The 26,883-nt window shown below is 39.4% G+C and overlaps 1 protein-coding gene across 2 annotated transcripts; it reads left to right on the top strand.

Annotated features, from left to right (window-relative positions):
* The first annotated feature begins 386 nt into the window (after nt 1-386).
* LOC120432422 (uncharacterized) lies at nt 387-26,247 on the top strand. 2 transcript variants are annotated; one of them, XM_039597625.2, is made up of 10 exons: nt 388-995; nt 7,887-8,025; nt 8,082-8,323; nt 8,381-8,535; nt 8,593-8,763; nt 8,823-9,262; nt 9,323-9,447; nt 9,504-9,607; nt 15,736-18,266; nt 21,950-26,247. In XM_039597625.2, exons 1-10 carry the CDS (start codon nt 843-845, stop codon nt 23,038-23,040), a joined length of 5,151 nt encoding a protein of 1,716 aa, XP_039453559.1. In that variant the 5' UTR covers nt 388-842; the 3' UTR covers nt 23,041-26,247. The 2 variants fall into 2 exon arrangements, with proteins under 2 accessions (XP_039453558.1, XP_039453559.1); XM_039597624.2 differs by having other exon boundaries at nt 387-995; nt 8,823-9,447.
* Nucleotides 26,248-26,883: the final 636 nt, after the last annotated feature.

Here is a 26,883-nt window from a genome sequence, read left to right on the forward strand (position 1 = left end):
AATTCTAAAATTTTAAAATTCTGACATTGCAGAATTGTAAAACTATGCATTATTCTTAAACAAGCTTTTCCAGACAAACATATAACTTTTTTTGAAAAAGTTAATTACCAAAAATTTAGTTGATTAAATCATGTTGCATACAAATATTTGGAAAACGTTATACAAAGTTGTCAAACTAAAACGTGACCCCGTTCGTTTGACAACAACTGGGGTCAAACCATCGTGGTTTCAGTGTATTTTGGTTTTATTTCGAACCCAAACCAACCGTCATTTTAATTTCGTCGCAGACATTCCGTACGCGTGTGCAGACTTTTCACCCCTTCCTTTTTCCGCGCTGGCATCCCTGCCTTGATTTTGTCTGTGCGTGTACACCAGTGACGGCCTGCGCGGGGCCCTGGCCTGGCCTGTCCAAGCGCAAGAGAGAAGGGCAGTTTCAGTGTGCCGCCGCCATCATGGTTTTCCGTAACCACGCTTTGGAGGACCGAACTTTGAAAAATCGTTTTTTGCAGTGTGTAAACGCGTTGTGAGCGCCCAGTGCCGACCGGAATGCACTAGGCGCGGTTCCGGGTCGCTTGTTCCCGGGTCCCGGTGGGCCCCCCCAGCGGTCCCGGTTCCCGTGTCGTGGCCGATTCTGTTGTCCCCGGGCGTGTAAAATTTTCGCGTGTTTTTTTTCCATTCGCGTTTTTTTGCACCCCACACACACACACACACACATCCACAAACGTACACACACACACACGCGCGCGCACGGTTTGACACAAGAAAGAGTGAAAGAGAGAGAGAGGGAGAACGACGAGAGAAGGTGAAGGAAGAAGGAGCAAGAGAGAAACAAGAAGAAAAAAATGTCCAAGCTTTCGTTTCGGGCGAGGGCCCTCGATCCGTCGAAGCCGATGCCGATCTATCTGGCGGAGGAGCTTCCGGATCTGCCCGAGTACTCGGCCATCAACCGGGCCGTGCCGCAGATGCCGAGCGGGATGGAAAAGGAAGAGGAATCGGTAAGGAATTCCGCGCAAAGTTCTCCTCCGAACCCCCCTCGTTTGACAGCACGAACAGAAAAAAAGGGGAGAAAAAACGAGGCAGGCGACGCCATCTTGCCCAAAATCGAACGCAAATTCCGGCCCGCCGAGAACGGGACCGTTCGGCGAGCTTTCCGGCCGCAAAAGGCGCCCAATCGCACCTGCCGGGGCCACTTTGCCGGGTGGAATCGCGCCCGGAAGCGGCTGGCGGCCCGGGCCAGCCTCCGGGCGGCTTTGTTTACACTGCGAACGCCGGTTGGCGCGTAAAAATTTCGCCGTGTGTTGTTGATTTTTTGTTGTTGTTGTTTTTGAGCGTGTTTGACAGCTAGCGGGTCTGCTGCTGCTGTGGGTGGTTGCGTTGTTGTTGTTGTTGTTGCTTTGTGAAGGGGGAGGGTTTAAAAGGCCGCGAAGGTTGCTGATTTTTGGGTTTTGCGTTTTTTTTCTGTTGTTGTTGTGGGTGAATGTTTTTGTTTACCAATTAATTATTGAGCAGTACTACAAGGGACAACAAAACAGCAGTGCAACGGAAATTACGGATCGTTGAAATCGAGGGTTTTTTGTCTGCAACCCGGAACAAAGAAGCGGATTGTTTGTGTGTTTTTGTTTTGAAAGGGATGAAGAGGATTGCACGGGGATCAAGGCGATTCGGTTTTTGTTGCTGCTGATAACAAGGATGCGATTGTGAAGGCAATGAGTTGCTGTTTTAATGCCTTTGTTGATAATTTTGGCAAGCTAGCATTTTTGCTTTTTTTTTGTTCTTTTAGGCTTTCTTAGTTATTTTAGCGATCTGTAAAATAAAGTAAAACAACGTCAATGGGCCAATGTGACGTTGAAATTCCACAGTCCATCCTGCTCACGACAGTAAATGTTTACTGTCGTTAACAAAAAATAAAAACATTTTTGAAGTACATTAAATGCATTACATGATCAAAAATTATCAGCAATGTCACGTGAAACAAGTTTTTTTTGTTTCTATTTAGTGTAGACTCAGTAGGGTGTCAAAAAATGTGCAAAATTAAGCATCTTTGCCAAATTTGAGCCAAATTGGTTAAGGCTTAGGGTCGCTATTCGACGTTAAATCTTTTCAAACAAAACGTCTTTTTTTTAGTCGCTAATAACTTTTCAAGATCAAATCAAATCGCTTTGCACTGTCAAAATTGTAGAGCGTCAAATTTCACATAACATCTCACTCTTGACAATGTTTCCACACAATATTTGAATATTTGCCTTATTGAACTGTTACTACGGAATTAGCACCACCTTCCGGGAAATAATCGTAATTTTACCTTTCTCTTTACTGCCCATGTTCGCTTAAAGGTCCCATACGCATTTCGGTCGATTTTGAGTTAGATACTGGATCACATTTAACAGAATCTAGAGGGGAGGAAGGATGCATGGACATACCGTACGTACTAAATCAGGGTGGCCACCTCGGGAAAAAAAACCGGGAAAACCGGGAAAAACCCGGGAATTGTATCCACCGGGAGAAAACCGGGAAAAACTCGGGAATTCGACTGACAAACCGGGAAAATATTTTTAATTTGTTTAAAATTCTACAAAAGCCTTTTAAATGTATTAAATATTTTGTTTTCCCAATTAGAATATTATTCCTGTTATTCTTAATGAAGAATTCGCGAAAACTATGTTTGAATTAGTGTAATAGACTCATGCTTCTTTGCTATGGATGTTTTTTTATCTGTTGTATCCTATGATATTTTTATTTGGCGAATTTGTCTTTTCAAATAAAGCAAATTGTTTGCTCTACAGCATGGCTTTGGCGTTCTCTATTGCGAAATTCTCACTCGAAACAAGGTGTCCAAAGGCTTGAAACGGTGAGGCAATCCAAATCTCTTGGTACACCTAAGCTCCCATCCTCCCCGGGATTTGAACTAACGACCATTGGATTGCTGCGTAGGCTCAACTCGAGGGGAAGCATGAACTTTAAGGTCCGCAGAAACACGTGCACTTTGATTTTTTCAAAAATATTTAGACAGTGCCGAACGGTTTTTTCTCCAAAGTTTGTATAGTTTGTCCCGCCCGTGTGGATCAATCGGGCCGCGCACTGGACTCACAATCCAGAGGTTGCTGGTTCGAATCCCGCGGCGGGCGCTCTAAAATTCTTTGTGTAAATATGGGTATCCGGCGCCGTCGCTCCGTGCCGTACTCAAAAACACTAAGGAGCCCAGGGCGGCGAAGTCCTTGTAGTTAAAAGGAAGACACTAGTGGTTGGTACTAGCAATGGTGGCCGACAGCTATAAAGTCAACTTCGTTTTTTTTTGTATGGAGAATTAGTGAGATTTAGTGTTACCGACCAGCAGCTCTACCGAGACAAATAACGACCTAACCTCTAGGTTAGGCCGGGACCAACATTTAATTCTCCATCTAACGGAAGGCTTGATCAGTGGATCTCGTCTCGAAAAATGCCACCAGGGACGACTGGAATCGAACCAAGGCCAACTGGGGTGAGAGGAAACTCCGGACCCACATAAATGTATGATAAGATGCAAGTTTTGCGATCAAATTGACGTATCAATCAAGTGTCAATAGAAAATTAACACAGCCGTATGATTTTTAAAGTCTTATTTTAATAAGTCCTCAATTCCATAAGTGCAATTTTAATATATATTTTAACTTAAAAATAATAATATCATTGAGTTTTTGTTTGTAAATATTATTTTATTTGATAATACTTTAGATTCTCAGCCAAACAAATTATCAAGGACAAATTGCTATCATTTTTTTTGAGTACTTATGTATGATTTTAAATGTCTGAAGTATTGTACTTTAATAAAATATTGGAAAAAATATCTTTTTTGCAAAGTTTTTATTTTAAATGTCGTTTGAAATTAATGTAAATTTTTTAGATATTTAAAAAATACCAAATTTCAAGAATTCTACTACAAAAAAAAGTTTTTTTGAATGAAAATTATTTTCGAAAATTCATCCCATCAACACATTACTTATCACTAAATCTAAATCGATAAAAAAACCGTTTCAAAGTATCGATTTCTTACATGTGTATGGCACTTATCTGCCAAAGTGTAATTATAAATTTTTGTTTGGACTAATGATGCAAACAGACTTTTTCGGGTAAAAGAAAATATTCACATTATTTATGCCAAACATAAAAATTATTCACAGTAATTGATAGTTCTTGGAACAATCGTTTTTCTTCAATTTCCAACACCTTTTTTCAAAGAAAATTTACGAGCATTTACATAAATGTTGATAATAATGTTTTTTTGCAAATCTTTTCTACAACATTCTTAAATTGTCAATGACATTTCCTGCTTTCTAATAATAATTTATGTTATTCTTAAAAACAAAAACGATTAATTTTTTTTATTTTGAGTTTGTAAAATCTGTAGAGCATGATGATGAAAATTCTCAATCATTAGGGAAATTAGAGGTTTGAATTGGAAACAGATAAAAACGAACTTACTTTGCACTCAAGATATTTGAAAGCTTTCTTAAGGAATTCAAACTTTGAACCAAATGTATGCGTTCAAAAAGTATTTTGATACTAACGTTAGCATAAAAAACATTGTAATTTGATTTGAAAACAGTCCGGAAAATTCCGTCTGGTCTCGGGAGAAAACCGGTAAAAAACCGGGAAATTTAAAATCGAAATCTGGTGGCCACCCTGTACTAAATGCTCCATGGGTTCCGTACCGAATGCATTTCATGGTTTATTTTACACAACAATAATCCACTTTGTTCTATAAATTTGAAAATGAACTGCAAGTTGGTTTGTCCCATCTGAAAAACGGTCAGATATGAGTCCCATCGTAGAAATCGTGTATATTTGAAATTGGTGATAAACATTTTTTCAAATTTTGAAGCTCTTTTTTTCATCTTACAGAAAATGCATATGGGACATTTATGCATATACAGGGGCTGTATACATTATTTTCAAAAATTCTCATATTTTAGAAAAAAATGGGGTTGGATTGAGTTGTTTTATGTGACTTTGCCAATTTATTTAAAAATGTATTTTTTTAGGGGTCAACTTTGGCTGTGTTTTTTAACTAACATTCCCTATATTTTAAATAAAAAGAAGTATGCAGTAATTTTTGTGGCGTCCAGACTATGCCTCTACGCATTTTTTTTACACTTTTAATGATAATGGTGGCATTCTAGAGCAGAAAATGTGAAAAACATGCAAAAAATTGAAAAAGTTACTGTAAAAACATGAAAAAATTAGAAAGGCAAAATGTATTGATAGGAGGTGGTAAAATAGACCAAAAACAATCAAAAACAAAGATAAACTTAATAAGATAAATGCAAATTAAAATACTAAAAATAAAACAAGAAAAACACCAAACAAGAGAAGTAAAGTTTTTCGTAGAACAAAAGTTGTCAACAACAAAATGTCCTCCTGAACATGGGAAAAATATAAATTTCGAAAAAAAATTCGGCAGTAGAGGGATAATGTTGCCTAAGGAATCAAGCCAAGGGGTGTCACCTAGGATTATCCAAAATTTATTTTTTCCTGTCACCCTAGTGTTAAGTGGTTGATTTTTTAACGAACGGGGTCACTTTTTATTTTGACACCCTCTTTACACGAAGCTCACACACACTACCAAACGATTGGTTTGATAGTAAGTGAATGTCCCGTGTAAAAAGTGACAGTTTATCAATCAAAACGATTTTAACTAGGGTCCGGAAGATTGTAAAAAGGGAGGTTTTTGTAAGAAAACCCGTCATACTAGCCAGATTTTTAAGCGAAGATGGCGTTACGAATGGTGAACGCCCGAAATGTCAAAATCACGCAGTGGTACCAACATTACAAAAAAAGTGTGCCATGGCATGACAGCCAAACTTTTTTTTTCTAATGTTGGTACCACTGCGCGATTTTGACATTTCGGGCGTGCACCATAGGGACGTGGCGTTACATCGTGCTGCCATCTGGTTTTTTAAGTGCAAGAGTGGAAAAGTGCTGAGTCATCGTCTAAAAATAGACGGCGTCCTATCTCGCCTAGCAAAATGAAGTCGATAAAGTAGTCGGTTTCGATGAGAAAAAGTGGAAAACGTGGTCTAAAAATAGCGACGCAATTCCCTTATTCGTAACCCCATCTTCGCTTAAAAATCTGGATACATTTTTAGAAAGGTATTCAAAAGACCTCTTCAACGAGTTAACAAGATTGAAGATCTGACAACCCTATCAAATGTTATAAGCACTTAAGTGTTATGTATGTTGTCCGAATCTATAATGCGACCTGTCGTGGGATATGTTGTCAAAAGACCTTTCCAACGAGTTTAAAAGGTTGCAGATCTGACAACCCTATCAAAAGTTGTAAGCACTTCAGTGCCCCGAATCAGGAAGAACTGAAAAACTTATCTGATGGTATGAATAATAAGTCTAATTGATAGAACAATGAAAGGTCTGCCCTTTTGTGTCTATTTTGGATGATAAATGTGAGGAGGGCACTACCTAAAGGTGGATTAAGTAACGTTTTTCCTATGTCATTCTATTTTCTTAGGTTTTTATTTTTCTCCTAATAATACTAAATATTGTCAACAATCCAGTCTGTAATGATAAATAAATTGTATTTTATACATTCACACATTGGCGATTCTCTTGAAATTACTAAGAAAATGACTACATCTCTGCAAATCTGCGTTTGGAACCTACACTTCGTCGACGTGCCACTCGAGCATCGATGCTATGTACTGCCGTTCTACGCATAATTGTCCCATGTCAGTTTTGGGCGATTTTGACTTAATGACATTTTTAAGTTTAGTTTGATGTGTACTTTAAGAAAAACACATACAATCTGGTACTTTGTTCGGAAACTCATTAGAAACAACACCAAGTCTGTTTGTCGTTGAACTTCTACGCATAATTGTCCCACCAAGTATTTTCTCATACGGAATCTTTAGTTTTACTAAGCATTATGGCTTGTTTACCTGTTGTATAGCAAGAGCATCACAAATAAGGGTGATAAACTGCTTACTGGGGCGATTAGGGACACATATGGCGAATAGGAACCCACGGGACAATTATGCTTAGAAACACAGAAATTGGTCGAAAAATTTCAATCGCGTTTTTCTCAGTTGCACTTTTTTGAATATGGGACAATTATGCGTAGAACGGCAGCAGTGGACTTAATTTTAAACTTAAAAAATGATGCGTTTACTATCACTATTTTTCTTAAACAATTGGGTTAGCGATGCACTTAAAAAAAAAAAAAAAATTGTTGTATCCTCCAAATCTTCAGCGTGCCATCTTAGTGACTCTGCTAAAGAATGGGCTTTAAAAATCGATAACTGTGACTTAGATCAGATCAGTGTAGATGACGAACCCCTCAAGTTCCTAACAACGAAACCTGTTTTCCATGGGACTCGAACCGAACAACGGGTTCGACGTCTATAATTGAAACAGGAAGAGCAAAATTAGCTGCAATCAATTAGTTGCCTCCTCCCGACTCGATGGATTTGGTAACAACCAAGTTGTAGTACAAATTACGATCTATTACGCTGCCGTTCTACGCATAATTGTCCCATGTCAGTTTTGGACGATTTTGACTTTATGACATTTTTAATCTTACATTTTTTTTTACACGGAATCTTTAGTTTTACTAAGCATTATGTCTTGTTTACCTGTTGTATAGCAAGAGAATCATAAATAAGGGTGATAAACTGCTAACTAGGGCGATTAGGGACACATAGGGCGAATAGGAACTCACGGGACAATTATGCGTAGACACACAGAAATCGGTCAAAAAATTAGAATCGCGTTTTTCTCAGTTGCACTTTTTTGAACATGGGACAATTATGCGTAGAACGGCAGTACGGCAAGATGCGCTTTCAACAATGTTTAACAAAATAGTAATTTTGATATTTTTTCTTTCCATTCGCTTCATACAGGAGCACCACCTGCAGCGCGCAATATGCACCGGACTGATCATTCCCACCCCGGAGGTGTTCGAGGCGACCGATTCGGAGTTTTACGAGCGGTACTACTCACAGGACTACAAAATGCCCAAGCAGTTGATCCACATGCAGCGTAAGAATTTCCAGCATTTTGTTGGTTCACAGGTGTAACGTTGTCCCTCTTTGCAGCGCTGAACCTGGAGCAAGACGTGCCCGACTACGACATGGACAGCGCGGACGAGCAGTGGATCACGACGCAGGGCAAGCGGCTCGACCTGGACCCGCTCAAGTTCGAGACGATGATGGACCGGCTGGAGAAGAGCTCGGGCCAGACGGTGGTGACGCTGAACGAGGCCAAAGCACTGCTCAAGCAGGACGACGAGCTGAGCATAGCGGTGTACGACTACTGGCTCAACAAGCGGCTCAAGATGGTGGGTTACGACCGGGAGATCCGGTTTGGGAACTCGAATAACTCCCGTCTTTTGCAGCAACACCCACTGATACTGTCGGTGAAGACGGAGAGCAGGGGCAACACGACGCCGAACAACCCGTATCTGGCGTTCCGGCGGCGAACCGAAAAGATGCAAACCAGGAAGAACCGCAAAAATGACGAGTCCTCGTACGAGAAGATGCTCAAGCTGAGGTGAGTCCGTCGGAGCTGATTCAAGTATCTCAATTAAATCTCTTACAACTCTTCCAGGCGGGATCTGAGCCGGGCGGTGACGCTGCTGGAGATGATCAAGCGGCGGGAGAAGATCAAGCGCGAACAGCTGCACCTCAGCATCGAGGTGTACGAGAAGCGGTACCAGGCGCAGGACTTTGCCGGCCAGATGCTGGCCGAGTTCGCCTCGAACGCGACCAAGGCGTCACGGTTGGTCCCCCAGTCCGGTCGGCGATCGTCACAAACTGTAACGCTACTTTCTCTTTTAGTCCCGCGTTCGCGCCGATCTACTCGAACCAGTACTCGTCGCACCACGGGGCGATGGCCGGCGGTCAGGGTGTGGCGAGCGGGTCCGGTGCGGGTGTCTACGGCGGCAGCGGGTCTTCGTCGCAGTACCACGGTGGCGGCAGTTCGCGGGACAAACGGGACGGCGACAGCCACAGCAGTAGTCGGAAGGAAAAGCGCCAGTACAAGAAGCGGAAGCACAAAATCCAAAAGGATCGCGGCGGGACGTCGACCAGCGGATCGGCGACGGTCGGCGCCGGCAGTTCCGTGGGTCGGGACGGATCGGCGCTGGCCGGAGCCAGCGATCGCTATCACTACCAGTATCATCCGGCGGGTGGCAGTGCCGGTGGTCAGCCGTTGATCGGAGGACGTGGCACGGTCGATCCCAGTGCGATCGCCGCCGGCGCTGGACTCCACGGCAGTGGTGAGATATTGGAGGTTCACTTCCACTTCCAGGCGATCCTAACCTCCCACCCTTTTCTAGGCACTGCCGGCGATCCCGCGCTGTCCTCGGACGAGGAGGAACTTGCCAACCTGCAGGGTGCGACCGCCCCGGAGGAAGAGTACGCGTACGCCTTCCGGCGGAGCAAGTTTAGTCAATATCATAGGGTGAGTCCACTCATTTTAATTTTGCAAAATTCAATTTAAAATCTTCTTACTTTTAGCCCATCACGAAAGGCTTCGGGAATTGGCCCTGGGTGTCGAAGGAGGAGAACGGAGCGGCCGACCCGAGGTATCGGTTCACGTTAGCGTCGCTGCGGCATCCGAGGTGAGTCAGAGAGAGAGAGAAAAAAAAAACGTGAACGTGACAATAGCGGAGTGATTCTCTGTCTAGGGTTTGAAAAATGGTTGCAAGAGTGTGACACGGCGGAAAGGATCCTGTTTCTTCCCCCGTGAGACTCGGGCAGGACGTCCTGTCCGGAGTCGGGAAGAACCAGGAAGAGCAATTGGCTGCAATCTATTAGTTGCTATCGTTGAATCGATTGCAATTTGATTGTTGTAGTACAAAACTTGATTCAATCTAAAATGTAAAATTTTAAATCTCGTAAACCGTACAACTTTGAAAAAAAAAAATCAAATAAAAAAAAAATCAATTTAAATACATAGTTTGAAAAATTACCAAAAATCAAGTTAAAGTAATTTTTAATCAGCAATCTTCTCAAGATCTAAAAAAAATAATCCAAGACCAACATCATAATTTAAATCTAAATCAAGCATTTTGCAAAAAATAAAACGATTTAAATTTTTGTTTTTTTTTATTTGTTTGAAATTTACCCCTCGAATCCTTATGTAAAAATCTGGAGTTTTTTTTGAAAAGGTCCTATAAACAAAATTTAATTTTTTTGCTTTTTGGGTGTTTTTAGAACCGCCTTGAGTCAGGGGTATTCAAAAACACCCAAAAAGCAAAAAATGAAAATTTTGTTGATAGGACCTTTTCAAAAAAAACTCCAGAAATCAGCCATTGCATCATTAGTTTCTTCATACAAGTACATACAAATTTGGGGACTGTCCATAGAAAAGTGTTATGAAAACATTCGAAAAGCTGTATCTCGAGATGGGACTCTCGGATCTAACAAAATAGCATGTTTTTTTAAATTACTTTTTTATATCACTAAAACTCGCTCTTGGCGAAATGTTCAGTTTCAGTAGACAAAAAATGCTTTCTTTTTAGTTTATAGGGTGTCAAACATGATTTGTTTTTGATCAAGTTATGATTTTTTGAAAAATTAGTGTTATTAAATTTAAGTCTAAATCGAAAAGTACCTGCTTTTGTAAAAAAAATATTAAAGAGTATAATTGAGTTATATCCATTTTTCTGTTAAATTAATATGATTCATATAGGATTTGATCTTTTTTTTTATGTAGGTAGCGATTTAAAAGATCTGAAAATAGTTTTTTCGAGGACTTGAGAAGATTTCACATAAGTTTCACACATTGAAAATCTGATCAATGGTTTTCAAGATATCATCGATTGAGAATTAGGGGTCAATTAGGTAAAACCATTTTTTTGTGATTTCTATGCTTTGCAAGGCCTTATCTCAGCAAGGTTGGATCAACAATGTCCAAAAAAGCAAATTATATAGAATTTTCTCAGCCTTTAGATTTTTTTTTCAAAGATGGACAAGAGTGGAAACTATATTTATAAATAAAAAAAAAACAATTTCGTCGAATAATTAAAACTTAAAAATGACGACGATCTGTATTTTTGCTCTTGATGAATTTTTATTTTTTTCTTACAATTCCATTGAAAATTTCAATTATGCTAAATTAGTCTTATGCATTCCACTTAAATATTTATGTTTCTTTCACTTTGTCAAACTGCTTGAAAATTAAAAGCATTTGTTTTTTTTTTAAATAATGGCGAATTGATAAAAGAAAACTCAAATTCTTATTAAAATGATTTTTTCAATGGATTTTTTTTCAGATTGATCTTGGATTATAAATTTCTAAAATACTTTAGGGTACCTCAGCGTTCATACTTAGGCTCAACAATCAAAAATAAAACAACGAAAAAAGAAGTGATTTTTTTCCGAGGCTTTCGGATAACCGAGTCTGGACTGTACTATAAAATGAAAAGGTTAACTGAAAATCGCAATAAACACATTGGAACATTGGAAGATTATGATAGCGTTGGTTTGGCACTATTCTTTATATTTATTATGAGAAAAGAAAATGATTTGTTATTAGCTTAGTTTATGAAAAATCAAAAAGCTTTTTCCTTTTCAAATTTTTCACGATGGTATAAAACTCTTATTCTTATTAAATTGATCGATTTCATTGAAACATATATTAATAACTTAATTAATTAATTAAATAATTAAGAACTCTACGTTGTTACAAATTCTTAGACAATTTAAAACTATAAGAATAACCGAATTCAATTTTTCATGACTTTTTGATATTTTTGCTATAAAAAATAATTGAATTGAATTAGTTCTTTTTTTCTGATTTTGCCACCAATTTTGTCAAGCAGAACTGAGAAAAACATTTAAAGGTTGGTGATCAAAATTAACCTTGTAATTTGTTATACAAATATAAATATTGTAGAGCTTTTCATTATTTTTAAATGGCCTTTTTTCTCTTAATCAAAATATGTTTCAGAATAATCTTTCTTAACCTATTTTGTTAACTTTAAATTTTTAACAAAAGTCTCATATTAGGTAAGATATTTTTTAATCTATGTAGAGAATGTTTTGGCATGGTGGACATTGACTTCGTTATCAACAGTTTTTGATAATTCGCAATATTTTTTTGGGTAGGAAATGCCTATCATTTGAGGTTCTCGAACTATTGGGAAAAAACACATAGCAGCGTCTTCTTTCTATCATGCATAATTGAATCATTTTTTCAGTTTTTTTTGTGATATACTGTTTTTTTGCTTTTTTTCTAAAGGGCAAAAAATGAAAATGTTGTTTATTGAACCTTGTTAATTTTTTATTCATAAATCTACGTTAGTAATTAGTTAAAATCAAAACGTAATACCGTCAGTAGGGGTGACATTGGGTCTGGGGGGTAAGATTGGGTCAAAGTGATTTTTTAGGGATTTTACCATTTCTCAATTTATTCTCAATGAAACTGAATTTTGTTAAAAGGGTTGTGTAGGGGACATCTTAAGATGACTTCGCTGAAAAAATCTCGTCCCTAGAACAAACCCTGTTATTTTGGCAAATGTCTGAATTTGGGGTACGTTTTTGGCCAAAAATGACCTTTCGAAAAATCATTTTTCTAATATTTTTGTTAGAATTGCTTGAAAACTACCCAAATGTTTGAAAATCTCCACTTCAAACATTGTAGCTGTTGGATGACTTGTTTTTACCATATCGTTGTATTTGAGCATAATTTTAGTTTCATTTGGCCCAATGTCACCCTCTCTAAGGGGTGAGATTGGGTAAATTTTCAAACTATTGGCATTTAAGGTAGTGTTCATCAAAATCCACCATATTTTGGGAAAATGTTAGTAAACTATCTAAGAACAAATCTACGTTGAAAGATTTTCGATATTATTTAAATGGTTTTTGTTATTAAGAAATTACGAGAGGTGTATCATACACTGAGCAAAACTTACACAGCTCAACGAAGTGTTCTACACATGATCTGGCCCTGCTGTACAGAGCACTCAAATATCAATCGCAAAACACTTGAAATTTCGGTGATTGGCCATGAAATAATGCCAATAGTCAAACACTTGAATTTTAAATGGTGTTGAAAAATAAAAGTACGTACAAGCGATATACAGGTTCTCGCTTGCTAGTCGTGCACGCTACCACTGCGCCGGCCGGCCAGTTGAAGACGGGAGAGTTTTTTGTGCTATTGGTTCTAGCCTAGCTTCTAGCCTTCGATGAAAGTCGCTCTAAAATCAATCAGTGAAACACATTAAATTCATGTGGATAATCACGTTGACTTTGAATAGTGCCTGTTTTGGGTAGATCTTAAGATCAATTTCAAGTGTTTTGCTCTTCACTTTTAATAGTTGAAGGCAGTGGGACAAATTCATGAGCAAAACACTTGAAAAGCTGGAGCCACCCGAATGACAATAACATCCCGCATAATCAAAAACCATCGGGGGAATAGTCCAAACTATATTACTACTAAAAGAGATGTAGTTACCACATACTTAACCATTATCATATAGTTACGGCACTATACAAAACCATAACGAAACTGATCGTCAAATGATGACGTTTTTATTGAAGTAAATCTAATGATTCTAACTATTTTTGAACTATTTGGGGTACAATAACCTTACACTAAACAGTTCGGATTGTTTAGACAACGTGACTCAACGAAAAAATGTACAAGTCCAAATAGTTCAAACAATTTATCAACTTTATTGAGAACAATATAGCAAAATTCCACAGATTTTAGATTTTTATAGTCAGAACCTGTAAGAACTAAAAACCTACTATAAATGCTATAGTAGAACACAATTGATGGCGGCCACATTTTTTTCGATAAGTTTGTATAATCCAAATAATTTGTCAACTTACATGAAGTAAAATTACTATACACCATACTATTTTGAATTAAAAATTTCTATAAGTCCAAATAGTTCAAACAATATTTCAACAGTATGGAGTACAATTACAGTTTGTTATATAATCCAACTATATGTTAAACGATTGGTACAAAAATTTCAACTTTTATCAAGTAAATTGATCACAGTCGATTCCTCTGGATGATAGAGAACCTTCAACACCCCCACTTCTCCTCAGATTATCAGAAAACTCCCCAAAAGAAGAAAAATGTTACGAGGGCTCATGAAATTGACTTTCACTATTCCAGAAAAAGTAGGCATGCTGTTCTTACCATACACCAAAAATATGTGTACTACATGGTAGACTATTACTGTTCACTATAAAATGAGTCAATTGTTTGGACTACTTGGACTTATCGAAAAATACTTGCCCCCGAGCTTGCTCCCTTCTAACACAACATGTCACCAAAACCACTGAAAAACCACCAACAGATATAGATCAATCGGATAAGGCGGCAGCAGTTCGGCAGCAACGTAAATAACATCACATATAATGGCGGTAAACATTCACCAACTATCGATAGAACTTAAAAATCAAATTTGATTATATCCGAAGTAGTTATCACAACAATTGTAGGGTTCATTTTTGCGGTCTTTTTTAAAGTGTCGGCAAAGTAGTGTCGGTAAAGTAGTTTTTCAGAAACTATATAGGGAATAGTCAATTTTTTGGGCAATGACTATTTGACGTAAAATCCAAGTTTATAAAAATATTTACATATGTATGAAAACCTCATATAGTTTTCTGCCTAACAACTAATTTCTCATATAGTAAAATCGACCAAAACTATTTTGGGAATGGAATTGATGGTTTGATATATCGTACATATATAGTTGGGTTACAATTTAATGAATAGTAGAGACCATTTGATAAATAGTTGAGTAACTATTTGTCATAAAGTAGTTATATAGTTCATGACTATGCGGGATGTCAAAAAATACCAAAAATTCAATCGTCAAAACACTTGCATTTGATAATGATTTGGATTGATGTTGAAACACAAACCAATTAAATCTATGATGTGGCTTTATTCAATCATTCAAGTGTTTGGGCACTTGAATAAAACGTGTGGCGTATTTTCAGTGTAGGGGGATGGCGTCGCTATTTTTAGACCACGTTTTCCACTTTTTCTCATCGAAAAAGACTACTTTATCGACTTCATTTTGGTGGGCGAGATAGGACACCGTCTATTTTTAGACGATGACTCAGCACTTTTACACTCTTGCGCTTAAAAAAACCAGGTGGCAGCACGATGTAACGCCACGTACCTATTTTTTGACCCATAGGGACGTGGCGTTACATCGTGCTGCCACCTGGTTTTTTTAAGCGCAAGAGTGGAAAAGTGCTGAGTCATCGTCTAAAAATAGACGGCGTCCTATCTCTCCCAGCAAAATGAAGTCGATAAAGTAGTCGGTTTCGATGAGAAAAAGTGGAAAATGTGGTCTAAAAATAGCGACGCCATCCCCCTATAGTCGCCCCCACTGACGGTATGCTAAGTTAAAACAAAACTTGAAAAAGGTTCTGAAATGAAGTTTAAATTGATGATTTTATTGTTTACATCGATAAAGCTTATTTATCTAAGCGCGATAACACTTTGTACAACAGTTGATCCAGTCATGAGCAACCGTTGGCGTTATTTAAATTTAAAATTTATTTGTGTATACAAAAACTACACAATGTAAAATAATACACACAATAGCACATTCCGTTGAAAAACAGCGGTATGACAATTTATTAGCAATAAACATTTCTGGAAACGTCACTATCCTTAGTATAACCAGAAAACAACAGTAAATAATTTAAACTAAAAAATAACCATAATAACTAAACACTTATTTTCTGCTTTTCCTTCCCCATCCAAAAGACCCCGCTGCATCGGCTTCGCCCGGCGGCGCGTCGGCCGAGGCGGTCGCGTCATCATCGATCGCGCCTCCACCACGCTGGACGACCTGTGGTCCCGGCTGGACTACAAGATCATCGAGTCGGAAACGAGCTGCTCGGTGAACGCCGAACCCGAAGAGGAGGAGAGCGTGGTCGTCAGCACGACAATGGTTCCACCGGTGGCGACGACAACGGATCGAAAGCGACCCGATCCGAGTCCGGTGCCGATGGGTGGTGGTGCGAAACGGCGCCGGCTGGTCATCAAGGAGGAGACGGACTTGGACGAGCTGTTTTTGGCGGGGGTCGGGCTGGTGCGGAAGCGAAGTCCGAGTGGGTCGTTTGAGGAAGAGCAGGAAGAGCAGATCGTGGAGGATCGTGTGCAAGTGAAACAGGAAAAGTGCGGTGGCGGTGATGAAAGGACATCGACTCCGGCGGCGGTTGAGGCGACTGTAATTAGTAGTTTAAGTGGCGGCGTGAATAACTCAGAAAATAATGTGATAAAAAGTGAAGTGGATGCGATGGCCGTGGAGGTCAAGCAGGAGGTCCTGGAAGATTACGAGCACATGATAGACAATGTAAATAATAGCTATAGGAACCGGATTAGTGGCAGTGGCGGAAGTGGCAACGGCATCAACAGCAGCAGTAGTGGCATCGTCAATAGTAAAAACAATTTTATCCAATCGTTTAGTAATAGTATTAGCAGTAATAGCCGGGGGTTGGCGTCGAGGTCAGTTCAGCATGCGGCGGCGGCGGCGGCGGGGACGACGGGGGCGTCCAGCAGTGGGTCGTTGCAATCTTCCAGCAGTAGCAGCAGGGGTCGGCAGATTGCGGAAGAGCTTGGGTTGCCGTTGGACAGCCAGGCGATTGCGAGTGTTTACAGCGATCTGTTGGAGGAGATTCAGTCCAGCTGGTTGCACTTCCGGCCAAAGACGCCGGAACCGTTGCCACTGGAGGACGATCTGTTGCTGGCGGACGATCCACTGTTTGCGACCGATGCCAACCGGATATCGCTGGAGCTGCAGGCGTTGGGTGAGGAAGGACTTCCGGAGGAGGTGTTTACCCGGTCGTCGGAGACCGTGTTCCGGACGAGGCAGTTTGCGCTGGACGCACTGGTCGAGCCCCATCCGCTGGGACAGTTGGCCACGGTGGCGCGGACTACGAAGGACGGAGACGAGCTGGGCATCAAGCTGGAGACGTGCTCCAACTCGGACAACAATCTCAGTGGGGACAGTTTGAACGATCTGAACCTTAGCCTGAACGAGTCCGGCGAGGACGAAAAGATGCTGGACAAAATTCTGCAAGAGTGCCAAATTGACGACATGAAATCGTTGAACCAGACAAGCAATTTTTGGAACGGAATCCTCGAGGACGGGATCCTCAACCAGTTGGAGGTGCCGGAAGAAGCGAGTGGAGGCGCAGGTAGCGGTGCGGGCACCGGGGTAGACGTCAAGGAAGAACTGGCCAGTCCACCACCTCCGGTAGACGGCGCCCCCATCGGAGTCCTCTCGACGGTCAACAAGCTGGGCTATTGCTCGGAACTCGTCGGCTACGACCGCCCTGCTACCGTTGAACGGTACAAAAACAAACGCCGGAAGATCCTCCGACGGTGCAACATCCAGGTCGGCAGCAGTTGCTTCACCGTACGAAGTCCACCCCCGGAAGAAATCGTCCGGAAGCTGTCCGACTCTGCAGCGGCACCCGATCTCGACACCCCAGTCCTCGACGGCACCACCACCACCGGCGAAAAACCGGACCCAACCTCAGAACCTGCCCCGCAACCCGCAGAAGTCAAGGTAGAAGACGAATCCGACTCCGTCTCCGCGACCATTCCTTCCGACCAGATCAAGATCGAACCGCCGGACGAACTGCTGGCTGCGTGCTCACCCTCAACACCCGCCTCCACCAACACCACCCCGCTCATCCATTCCCACTCGGCGCCACACCTGCAAACCAATACCTCCGTGATGGCCCCCTTCCATCACTCGCTGTCCGCGCCCCAAATCAAGCTGGAACCCGCCCTCAACCACACGACAACCCTCCAACCGTCCTCGTCCACATCATTCCTCATCGCGTCCCCCTCGACGGTCCAGGTCCAGGTTCAGCAAGCCGCGCAAAACCCGCTCATCCAGACCGCCCAAACGACGATCCCGATCGTCCAGCAGCAACCCTCGCAGCAGCAACAAATCACGATCAGCAGCGCCAGCAGCAGTGGAACGTCCACCCCGACGGGAAGTTACATCGTGCAGCACACGACGCCGATCGTGCTGTCCCAGCAGCAGATGCAGCAGATCGCCACCAGCGGGGGGAACATTGTGACCGTCAGTGGGAACCAGGTCATTACGGCGAAGCAGCACCAGCAGTTGCAGCAGCAGCAGATTCAGCTTCAGAATGCCGCCGCGGGGGTGAATGCGGGCGAGACGTACTTTTCGCTGTCGCCGATCAAGAAGCAGATCAACGGGCCGAACGATAAGGTGACGGCGGGAGGGGCGGTGACGGTGGCGGGAGCGGTAGTCGGTAAGTGTATTAGGTTTTTGCAAATCAACACAAATCTGGAGTATTATTTGAAAAGGTTTTATCAACAGAGGGAATCTCATAACTTAAAAACCTTAAAAAAACTGAACACTTTGTTTTTTTACCGAGTTCGGTGAAGTTTATCGAATTTTCAACTGCTATTATAATACAGTTCAGTAAACTGAAAATTACCGAAATCGGGAAAAACATACCGAAATTCTGTAATGCAGTTCTTTATTGTTCGCCGTAGAACCAAAATTCGGTAAAAATTATGTAAAAATTTTGACAGATGGTTACCGGTAACTTTACCGATTTTCAAAATAACCGAATTCGGTAAAAATCTAAGTATGTATGAAAAGCTTTCATTGCTATTACGGCCTTTCGTCCCATTTAAAATCGTGTAATGAAAGGCCGTAAGAGCAATGTCGTAACGCCTCTTTCAAATGTTGTTCCAGAAGTCTTGTTTTTTAAGTGTCCAATTTTTTTTTTTTTTGCTTTTAGTACTCAAAAAGCATTCTGTTCAAAAAAGTTTAGTAAGAAAAAAATGTTGAAAATGACCATAAACCAGGCCTGTTTGAATTTGATTCTTATCATTTCTATATTATAAATGTATAGAATCATTTAATAAATGTACAAAAATACAAAATTTTAAGTTCTGACTTACTTCAAATTGAAGTTTCCGAAATTACAGAATTACAGACTTACTTCAAATTGAAGTTATTTCTTTTTTGAGGATCTTGATTAAATTGATTTTTAAATATATGAGTATAGCAAAAATAATCATTGTTTTTCAGAACAACTTTTTAGTAATAAAGTTTTGTTTGAAAAAAGCATATAAAAGCAAATTAATCGTACTGAAAATAAAGATTGCTGCAAATATTTTTGAATTATAAAAAAATCTCAAAATGAGTCAAGGAAACAGCAAACAATTTTTTTTCATAAACTTCATTATTTCAAACAATTTCGAAGAATAACGAATTGAAAACTATTCAATATCAATACACTTTTTGAATTTTGCGTGAGCCTAAAGTCATTTTAAAAAAAATTGTAAAATATTTGGAAAAAAGTGCACAATTGCAAATAATTGTTTTTTTTGTAAAGGAGATTTGAATCAAAATTTCTTTCAATAAATTTATTCATGCCTCATTGATTTTAATAAATATATTGTTGTGTTGAAAAAATTGAACTTTAAAAAAACTTGCAGCGACCAATTTTATTTTTTTCTAGGTCAATGATATCAGAGTATCGAAAAAAATTACAATACGATTCAATACAATTTTAAACAAAAACAAAATTAAAGCATATGAAATTATTTCTCGAAAATTAAAAGTTCCTATTTTGAAAATATAACTTCAAATGGTAGAAAGTGAAGTCAACAACAAAACACACACCACATCATAACTGATCCGGAGTGTTTGTAACGGTATGTCCACTAGGATGTAACAAAAATGACTTTTTGGCGGGCATTCAGTGGTTTGTTCCGGTGGGCATACTGAGCCCAAATCCAAAATATGAGCTTGATTGGACGTAACAGGAGCTGGCGCTCCGCCCTTCAATTTTAAATGGGATTTAACCCGTAAAAAAAGATGTTTTCAAAAATGTCCCTTTTTGAGGCATTTTGGCCACTAAAGCGTTTATTTTCAACATCACTGGCGTGTAGGCCAGATCCTTGCGCATCTTTTGGTATATATAACATTGAAGTTTGGAGCACCCTGGAGCTCGGTACAGACCTTCAAAGTTTGGCATTTTTTCGAAAAATCGTCCCCGGCAAAAAAGATATGCGTCGCACCTCGCGACGCCCGAGACGCCATTTGATTTTGCCGGGGCCGATTTTTCGAAAAACTGCCAAACTTTGAAGGCCTGTACTGAGCTCCAGGGTGCTCCAAATGTCAATGTTATATATACCAAAAGATGCGCAAGGATCTGGCCTACACGCCAGTGATGTTTTTGGTAAACGCATTGGTGGCCAAAATGCCCCAAAAAGTGACATTTTTGAAAAAATCTTTTTTTACGGGTTAAATCCCATTTAAAATTGAAGGGCGGAGCGCCAGCTCCTGTTACGTCCAATCAAGCTCATATTTTGGATTTGGGCTCAGTATGCCCACCGGAACAAACCCCTGAATGCCCGCCAAAAAGTCATTTTTGTTACATCCTAATGTCCACGCATCCTTCATCCCCTGTAGATTCTGTAAAATGTGATTCGTTCTCATAATCCTCGCTGAGGTTAATAATAAAAAAAGTTTTTTATTAAGAACTCACGTGGTTTAATGGACCATCCATAAACCACGTGAAAACTTTTTTGGAAATCTCAACAAACCCCTCTCTCTCCTCGTGGACAATTGTGTCCGTACAAATATATCTTTTTTGTATGGAGCGTGGACAACAGTTTCAAAATATAAATAGTAAAAAAAAAAATCACAAAATGTCACAAAAACTCAAATTTTCATAATTTGCAGTAAGGTATCGAAGCAAAATTTTGTATGCATTTTGACTTTATTAGAGTTTTTTTTTTGTGAAAACATTAAAGTTTACACAACATAAGGCCGTTGCAAATATCTTTCAAAGTTTATGTAAGGCAAATAAAAGGCAAAAATAAGGAAAAATTTCATACAAAATTTCGTCATCAGGGTCATCACCCATTCGGCCCTGTCCAAATATTTTGAAACAATATCAACAAAGTTTCAACTGAACACAAAATACAACATTTTTCATTCTCGGGAGAATAGCTTAGTAAGAAAGGCAAAAAGTAAAAAGTGTGCAATTAACAGTACAGTACAGACTCGATTATCCGAAGGTTGGGCCCACGAATAATTTGTTTTTTTTTTTTAATTTTATTTTTGTTTTTTTTTTACATCAAAATCGATTTTTGCGACCTAATTTTGGTCGAATTTGAGTAGTCCAATGCATATGAAATTACAAAATGCATTTTTTAAATATTACATCACCGCCATTTTGGCCGCCATTTTGGATTCAAAAATTCTAAATCACTTTTGAGTAGTTTAGGGGTCATACTTAAGCTCGACAATCAAAAAATGAACAACGAAAATAATATTTTTTTCGAAGTTAGATTATCTAAAGTGACATTTTTCCAAGGCCTTCGGATAATCGAGTCTGGACTGTATCTGCGATCAATCTCAAAGTTAGCATAAGCATAAGTACCCATCCACAGTTACTACTCCGTTATTGACCAGGACCACCAACAGTTACACCCATGAGCCGTGGAAGATGAGTGGGAGCTATCTTTCCTCGTTTCGCAACTTTTCACATGCCCTTATCATGCTGATCAATACCGGCGCCGGTTACGACCAGTGGTAGAGTCACTGAGAAGTGGATGGAAATGTTAGTCCGATTCTGACCAACTTGTTTATCGGTTGTTTTTTTTTTTTAAATCTTAGACAGCCGGCTGCGGAAAAATAGCTATATTTGATTAATTCGATCGCGATTCTCCCGGAATTCTTTGTCGGCGTGCCTTCCGAACAGCGATGATATAGCGAGGACTCAGTCAAGCAGTACGACTTGATTATCTCAACAAAATTCAAAGTTGTTGCAAAAGCTGTTTCGTAGTTTGGATTCATTTATGATGGCACAAAAACAAAAACTCGTAAAAATTGGGAATTTTATTTAAATAATTAAATGTAGCTAAAATTAATTTTTAAACATTATTTTTTTCTCTCTCTTTCAACCAGGTGCCACCACTTCCGGCACGGCTAACGCTGCCAGCACCGGCGTCGACGGCAGTCCCAAAGCGACCCCAGTCGGGGCCGCCAACTTGTTCCGCTTTGCCGCGTCGAAACAAAACGTGATCGGTCCCCGATTCCTCATCAACCAGCGAATACCGGCTGGGACGGCGACCGGCGCCGGTACCACGGCCATCGGAATCGCCGGTAGCCCTACCACCACCAAGCAGCAGCAGGATCTCAACAAGAAGCAGCTGGAGATGATCACGAAGGCGCTGGACATTCGGGCGCAAAAGATGATTGTGAAACAGCAGCAGCAGGGCCAGCAACAGCAGCAGCAGCAGCAGCAACAGTTGACGCAACAGCTGGTGATTCATCAGAACTCGCTCCAGCAGCCGATCACGATTCAGTCCAGCGGGGGAGGTCAGAGTGTGGTGCAAGGCGGAGGTGGACAGGGCACGACGCAGAAGCAATACATACTGACGTCGTCGCCGCAGCTGATCGGGTCGCCGCACGGGAAGATTGCGATCAACTCGATTGGGACGGCCGGCGGCGACGCGGACAAGAACCGGATTGTGTACGCCAACATCAAGAACAGCCGTGGGCAGTTTCTGGCGCACATCAACCACCAAAAAGTTGTAAATATCATTCAACCCATCCAGCAGCAACAGCAGCAGCAGGCGCAACAGCAGAAGCTCATGAACAACGTCGTTGGCCAGCAGCAGACGACTCAGCAGCAGCTGCTCGGGGCGGTCTCGGCGGCATCCGCGACGACCACAATTGTAAATAGTAAGGGAGGCGGCATGCGGATACCAACGGTTAGCATTCGGGCCGCCCAGCAGCAGCAGCAGTCTGGATCTTCGGCCGCGCCCGACTCCACGACGACGATGGCCAACAGCGCCAGTATCAAGTTTATCCAGGTCACCGGTCCGGCCGTGTCGTCTGCTGCTGCTGCTGCGGACAATGGCGCGGTGACCACGACGACGGCGACGACGACGCTTCAAGGTTCGGCGGTTCCGACCTCGTCCTCGGCGGCAGTGGCCACGACGACGGCGGGGGCCGCGGCACCGCCCACCACCATCAACATTACCAACAGGTGAGAATCGAAGAGCGGCCAGCTCGGTAGGTAACTGTTGTTAGATTTTAACTTTAACTTATCGATAACGATCGCGTACATTTAGGTAAAACCAACCTTCCCTCCCATTAAAGAAACCCCCAGTTCCCCCCTCTCTTGTCAGTGTTGTGTAATTATCAGAAAAAAAAAGAAAAACAGAAACGGAAATCGGAGAGAGATCATGAGAGAGAAAAAACGAAAATTAAGCAAAAGGCAAACGAAAAAAAGTGTTGAGAGAAATCGATTTTCACTACTTTCGTGAAAAACGTGTCACGACCGCGTTGCGTATTTTTTCCCGACTTTTCCCCTTTGATTAATTATAGGTTGATGTTGGCATTTACGTACTTTCACTTGTAGCTAATTTCAAATAATATAATTACAGTAAGCAGAAAACAAAACAATTGTAGATTGTGTAAATGAATAATGAAATTTTCAAATAAAAACAACTAATTTCCACAAATGAACATTGACGAGCGATCATCTGTAATTTCGGAGGACACCCGGCATATATAAAAAAAATCATTCATCGAAAAAATCTCACGAACTCTAAAAAAAAAAAACTCTTCTATGAGTGAACGATTGTTTCCAAGAATTTCTCCTAATTTGAAAATGTCCTCCAAAATCTTCGAACTTTCGTTTAGTTAGCATCTCGCAAAAGATAGGAGAGAGTCTCAATCTCTTTCGATTTTCTCTCTCGGTGAGAATGCTCTTTTGCTGAAGATTTTTCCTGTAGTTGCTGTAGTTATTATTTTTGGTTAGCTTTTAAAATAATTGTTAATAAATATTGAAATTAAATTCTTGTTAGAACAACATTTTTATATATTTTAAATTTCAAAACATAATTTACACATTCATTGCAGAGTCATCTGTCGGCCGATAAGTGAAACTTAGTTTTCTTGAAGTGCTGCTGTTTTGACGCATTTTTTTTGCAAATTAACAAACAAAAAAAATGAAAAATAAAACTAAAATATTTTAAATATTTTTTTCAATACAAATATATAAATTTACAGATTTTTCAAAATGTCCTATGTACATAGAAGCCCATGGTGCATTGGTTGTTTTGAAAAAGTGGATTTATACTGCACGTTTCTTAAATTCTTTTTCTCGATATCTCAGGACATGGCTGTCAAATAAATTGATTTGTAGGAAAGATTTTTGAAATTCCTATTAAGCGATGTGCAGGAAGTTTTTTTAATCGATTTTTAAGACATCCAACTGTTTGAGGTAATGTTATTTCAAGTTAAGTTAAGTGCTAATTAATTTATACAGTGTTGCCAGATTTTTAAAATCTTCCACGTGCTTGAAGATTATGGGATTTTTTTAAGTTGTTTGATACGTTTTAGCAAAAAGTATAATAACCTTTTTTATTAGATCCGGACGGTATCAAATTTGTTTAATGCATAACTTTTAATTCAAAACGTTTCAAGAATAATAATATGGACCTGGATGACTCTAAACTACAACTGTTTAAACTGACTTGGCAAAAATTAAATCCATGAAAAAATGTTTTTTGAGCGACAATATTTTTTTTTTTATAACTTTCAAAATTAAAAATAAATTAGAAAAAAAACATGAATACTTCCTGACTGAGACATTATGCTATAAAAATTATGTATAAAAAATCTGAACATCGGATGGCAGTGTTGCCAGAAATTTGGATAAAATTTATTCCGCATATCCCTTTGAAAATTGAAAATCATGACTATTTTAGTATTTTCAGCAAAAAAATAAATTATTTTGTGAAAATTAGAATATTTAATTCAAAAAATTCTAAAATAGTGAAAATGCATACGAAATTTCAAATCGTTTGATATCCATATTGCAAATTATAAAAATTTGTGTATTTAAAAAAAAAATGTTTTTTTTTGTGAAAATATGAGTATTTTATTTAAAAACAGTGAAATTCATACGCAATTTCGAATCGTGTGATGCATGCGAAATTTCAAATCGTTTGATACCCGTTTTGCAAAATATGAATATTTGAGTATTTAAAAAAATATATGGTATTTTGTGAAAATTTGAGTACTTCAGCAAAAAATATAAAACAGTGAAAATGCATACGAAATTTTGAATCGTGTGATACCCATATTGCAAATCAGGTAAATTTAAGTATATTCAAATAAATATGGAATTAGTGAAAATTTTAGTCTTTAACGGTGCACATCAACCAGAGCTTTTGCACCCAGATTTTTGTTGCAGACATTTTAGTATCTTCAAAACTACGGGTACTTTCGAAATATTTTTTTATTCATCCCCTAAAGTATTGTCCACAAAGCAATTTACAACAAAGTTTGATTAATTATACAATCCCGTTATTGCAGGATTGGGTTCGTAAGTTTGACAATTTTGGAATAAGAAGACAACAACTTCCTTCGTTGCTGTGCACCCTTAATTCAAAAAAAGTCTAAAACAGTAAAAATTTATACGAAATTTCAAATCGTTTGATACCCATACTTTTTATCCAGAAAAACTCTAAAAACAGTAAAAATGCGTACGAAATTTCAAATCGTTTGATACCCATATTGCAAATTATGACAATTTGAGTACATAGCTTCAAAAAATATGTTTTGGTATTTTGTAAAAAATTGAGTATTTTATTTTAAAAACACTAAAACATTGAAAATTTATTTGAGATTTCAAATTGTTTGATACCCATATTGCAAATAAAAAAAAATTGAGTATTTAAAAAAAACATTCTTTTTTCAAGACTTCAAATATTTATTTTACCATTTAGTTAGACATGTATGCTAACATTGACGTTAACGGTTTAACAATTTTCATTCATTTTGTGATCATAAATTGTGCAGAATTTATAGTTATTGTAATTCATAGTGAAAACGAGACCCAAAACTATAAAAAATCGCAAACAAAATGGAAAAAAGCCTTCGAATTCTGAAGTAGACTAGAAGCTGTTGAAAAATAACACAATTTAAAACCTCAGCCTAAATTTAGACCTCGTACGCGTTACTTTTCAAACTTTTTCTCATCAATTTTACCTATTGTTTTTGTTCGTTGTTTCCTCTCTCGCTCTCTTTCGATTTGTGTTCATCTTCGTCGTCGTCGTTGTCGTCGTCTCTTGTGCGCCAAAAAACATTCACGTCTCATTGCGCGCAGTTAGCAGCAGCTGCTACAATTTTTACCGATCAAGACACGGGAGATTGTTGTAGGATCTCCAAACAATAAGAAAGCATAACTTTTGGGACAAAGCAGTTCAGCATCAAAACAGGCAGAAGCAGAGCGGCGTAGTTTCGTAAGCTAAATATTCTAGTTACTTGTAAAAATAGTTAATAATTAATCCTCTTGCACGAAATACACAGCGAGAATTGTGAGTGTTTAGGCAAAACTCTCCACACGCGCGCCTCCTCCTCCCCCCCGTAAAACACTTTTGTTCCCCATTTTTGCCGGCGGACGCTCAGAGTTGGTAACTTCAAGAATAAACATAACAAAAAAATAAACGCTTATAGGCTCTCTTTTTTTAGTGTGCGGTGGGGACACGGATGACGCTACGCTGTTTGGGCTAGCGTCATTTGTGGAAGCACCCCGATTAAAAAAAAACAACGAGCAAAAAGACAATTGTTTTAAATTGTTCTTATGTGATTTATAACGCGAAAAACAAGCAAGCAAACACTGTATCAAAACGCAAACATAAAAGAAAAAGGGGAAATGACTATTTTCTTCGTTTTCGACTTTGGTTCAGAAAGAGAGATAGCGAGAAAGAGAGAGCAGTGTCAGTGTTGTTGTACACTTTTGGTTAAGCGACTTTAAGAACTAAACGAAAGATTAAACAGGATAAAAAACATAAATCCAACCGAATGAATATCGAGCGTCA

The sequence above is a fragment of the Culex pipiens genome, chromosome 2 (genome assembly GCF_016801865.2).
Source record: "Culex pipiens pallens isolate TS chromosome 2, TS_CPP_V2, whole genome shotgun sequence".
Classification (NCBI taxonomy): Eukaryota; Metazoa; Arthropoda; class Insecta; order Diptera; family Culicidae; genus Culex; species Culex pipiens.